This window comes from Terrapene carolina, unplaced genomic scaffold (genome assembly GCF_002925995.2).
Source record: "Terrapene carolina triunguis isolate 2854851 unplaced genomic scaffold, T_m_triunguis-2.0 Scaffold20519, whole genome shotgun sequence".
NCBI classification, from domain to species: domain Eukaryota; kingdom Metazoa; phylum Chordata; order Testudines; family Emydidae; genus Terrapene; species Terrapene triunguis.
In genome coordinates this window covers 4,584-7,230 of record NW_020684870.1, presented here as the reverse complement: position 1 = coordinate 7,230, position 2,647 = coordinate 4,584, and the positions used below count along the sequence as shown (strand labels likewise).

Below are 2,647 nucleotides of genomic sequence, written 5' to 3'. Positions count from 1 at the left end.
CCGTGGCCCCCCACCCCTGCCCTTTCCCAGAATCGATTTAACAAACGTTCAGTACAAGACGGAGGCCAGGCTCACGCTGCCGTCACGGGACGGTTTTATTGCCCGACAGCTGCATGATCAATCCCTACCACAACTTCTTCAATAATTGCTCCGTGAGCCGGAGGGAGCCCCCCCCCCCCGTTTTCCCTGCTCGCGCTGGCTGGAGGGGCTGGGTGTCTCCGACTCGCCCAGCCAGGGATGACACCCCAAGTCCTTGAACCCATGGCTAGAGCTCAGCGTAAGCCACCGTCCAGGATGGGGCCCGTATTTAACAGCCAATAACCCCAGGGACACAAAGACAGGAGAAGAAAACCCAGCCCGTGGCTGGGGAGTTGCTGAGGGGGCAGGCATCAGAGATTGGGGTGGGGGGGGCGTCACCCCTTCCCTTTACAAATAGGACAGGGAGCTCAGCGGGGCGCTAAGCTGGGATCGGGCCGCCAGCCCCTCCCGCTGGCAGGGGAATGAGGAACAGGGCTGGGCCTTGGTCCTTCTTATCTTCGGCCGCTCCGGCCCTGGGGATGAACCTTGGCGCGGGAGCAGCACGGGACGTAGCGGAGGCAGACGGACCTGAGCGTCCGCCCGAAGTCCTTCTTCCTCATGGCGTAGACCAGCGGGTTGGCCAGGGAGTTGAGGTGGGACAGCAGCACGGCCAGGCGGTCCAGGGCCGCGTAGCTCCGGCAGCCGGGGCAGAGGAGCCGGACGCAGTAGATGACGTGCAGCGGGATCCAGCAGAGGCAGAAGATGCCGAGCAGGAGGAGGAGGGTGCGAGCCATCGGCAGCTCCCCTCGCTTGGCCGCCCGCAGCGGCTGGGCGAGGAAGTGCCCGCGCACCAGCCGGAAGAGGTCGGCGTAGATGCCCAGCAGGGCGCCCAGGGGCAGCAGCGTGCAGGCGAAGAAGACGAAGTAGACCAGGTATTCGGGGGCGAAGACGGAGGTGAAGGAGCAGCGCCCCAGGTGCTCGTCGTGCAGCTGGCTGTAGGGGGGCGCCCCGCGCGTGCCCGGGTACACCTTGGAGAGGAAGCCGCCGTAGGGCTGGTCGCGGGCGATGAGGACCACGGCGGCTCGCTCGGCGGCGAAGCTGGCGGCCAGGGTCCGGTTCCGCTCCACGTAGCGCCCCTGCCGGTTCCAGCCCATCATGGGGGAGAGGCCGATCAGCAGCGAGAGCAGCCAGCACAGGCCCACGGCGCCCAGCACCCGGCCCCTCCTCACGTACATGGCGTAGCTGCAAGGAGAGAGCCGGCTCAGGGCCCTGGTGGGCTCCACAGACGCCCTCCAGCCGCCTGGCAGCCTGGGCAGAGCCACTCCCACCGGGATGGCCTGGCGTGCGCTGGAGCCTGCGTGCCAATGCTGCTGGCCGGAGGGGCAGCTGCCCCCCAAGGCCTGCTAGGAGCAGTACGGCCCCCAGACCCACCGGGGCCACAGACTGGCTTGCCCGGCCCTGGAGCCAGCCCAGCTGGCGTGTCCCACTGCCCCTTGGCTGGGGAAGTCCCCACACCCCCGGGAGGCCCTGCCCCCCACCCCACGCGCTCGGGGGGCCCCATCTCTCTTGCCTGCTGGGCAGCCGGATTTTCAGGTGGGCGTTGAGCGCGATGAGCAGCAGCAGGAGGATGGAGAACTGGGTGGTGACCAGCGGGAAGCAGGCCAGGAAGAGGCAGGTGTAGAAGCACAGGGTGAGCTCCAGGCTGAGTACTACGGAGAAGGGGATGGCCAGGGCGCCCACGCCCAGGTCGGCCAGCGCCAGGCAGGCCACCAGGCAGTTGGTGATGCTCCGCAGCTCCCGGTGCAGGCAGAGCGCGGCGCACACCAGCAGGTTGGTGGCCACCACGGCCAGGGCCAGGAGCCCCTCCAGAATGACGAAGCCGAGGTACAGATCCATCGGGGCACGGGTGAGGGGGCACCTGCCAGCCCTGCTGCTGAAGGGAGCGTCCCCTGCAGCCGGCCCTGCCCAGTGATAAGCGGCTGCCGGCTGCGTTTGCCGAGCGATCCCTGAGCAAACAGATGAGGGCTGTGGAGGGCGGGCGCCGCGTGGATCGATCCGGCTCCCACGCGGGTGACAGGTGCCAGCTGGCAGCGGGAGAACGGCGGGGACCAGCGAGGTGCCTGCGGGTTTGGGGAGCAAGCGAGGGCGCGGGCAGACTGAGGCACTGCTCGTGGGGGGGGCAGTGTGCTCGGCGGGGGGGGCAGAGGTCCCGCCCAACCAGAGGTTCAGATAAACTCCTGACCTCTAATTCTGGCACTTCAGCGGTTCGCCCCTCATGACGAATGCAGGGCTGGGAGCACCCTGGGGCAGGGCCCGGCTCTGGGTTCTGTGAGCGTGCAGCCCCTGGCGCGCTGGGGTCCTGGGCCAGGACGGGGACTCCTGGATGCTACCGAAATACACCTAATAAATACCAACCGTAACGTGCAGCCCCTGGCACGCTGGGGACCTTGGCCAGGATGGGGGCTCCTGGGTGCTACCATAAACACACCTAATAAATAGCAACTGTAACGTGCAGCTCCTGGCGCACTGGGGTCCTGGGCCAGGCCAGGGGCTCCTGGGCGCTACCATAATACACCTAATAAATAGCAACAGTCAGATGCAGCCCCTGGCACACTGGGGACCTGGGCAC

At 67.2% G+C, this 2,647-nt stretch overlaps 1 protein-coding gene across 1 annotated transcript; it reads right to left on the bottom strand.

Moving 5' to 3' along the window:
* Window positions 1-530: 530 nt before the first annotated feature.
* Window positions 531-1,914, bottom strand: LOC112109260 (adenosine receptor A1-like). Its single transcript, XM_024203700.1, has 2 exons — window positions 1,589-1,914; window positions 531-1,260 (listed from the first exon to the last, which is right to left on the bottom strand). Exons 1-2 carry the CDS (start codon window positions 1,912-1,914, stop codon window positions 531-533), a joined length of 1,056 nt encoding a protein of 351 aa, XP_024059468.1.
* Window positions 1,915-2,647: the final 733 nt, after the last annotated feature.

Coding starts and splice junctions, on each gene's coding strand:
- LOC112109260 (XM_024203700.1), bottom strand. CDS start 1,914: ATGGATCTGTACCTCGGCTTCGTCATTCTGGAGGGGCTCCTGGCCCTG. Junction 1,261..1,588: donor AAAATCCGGCTGCCCAGCAG/GCAAGAGAGATG, acceptor CTCTCCTTGCAG/CTACGCCATGTACGTGAGGA.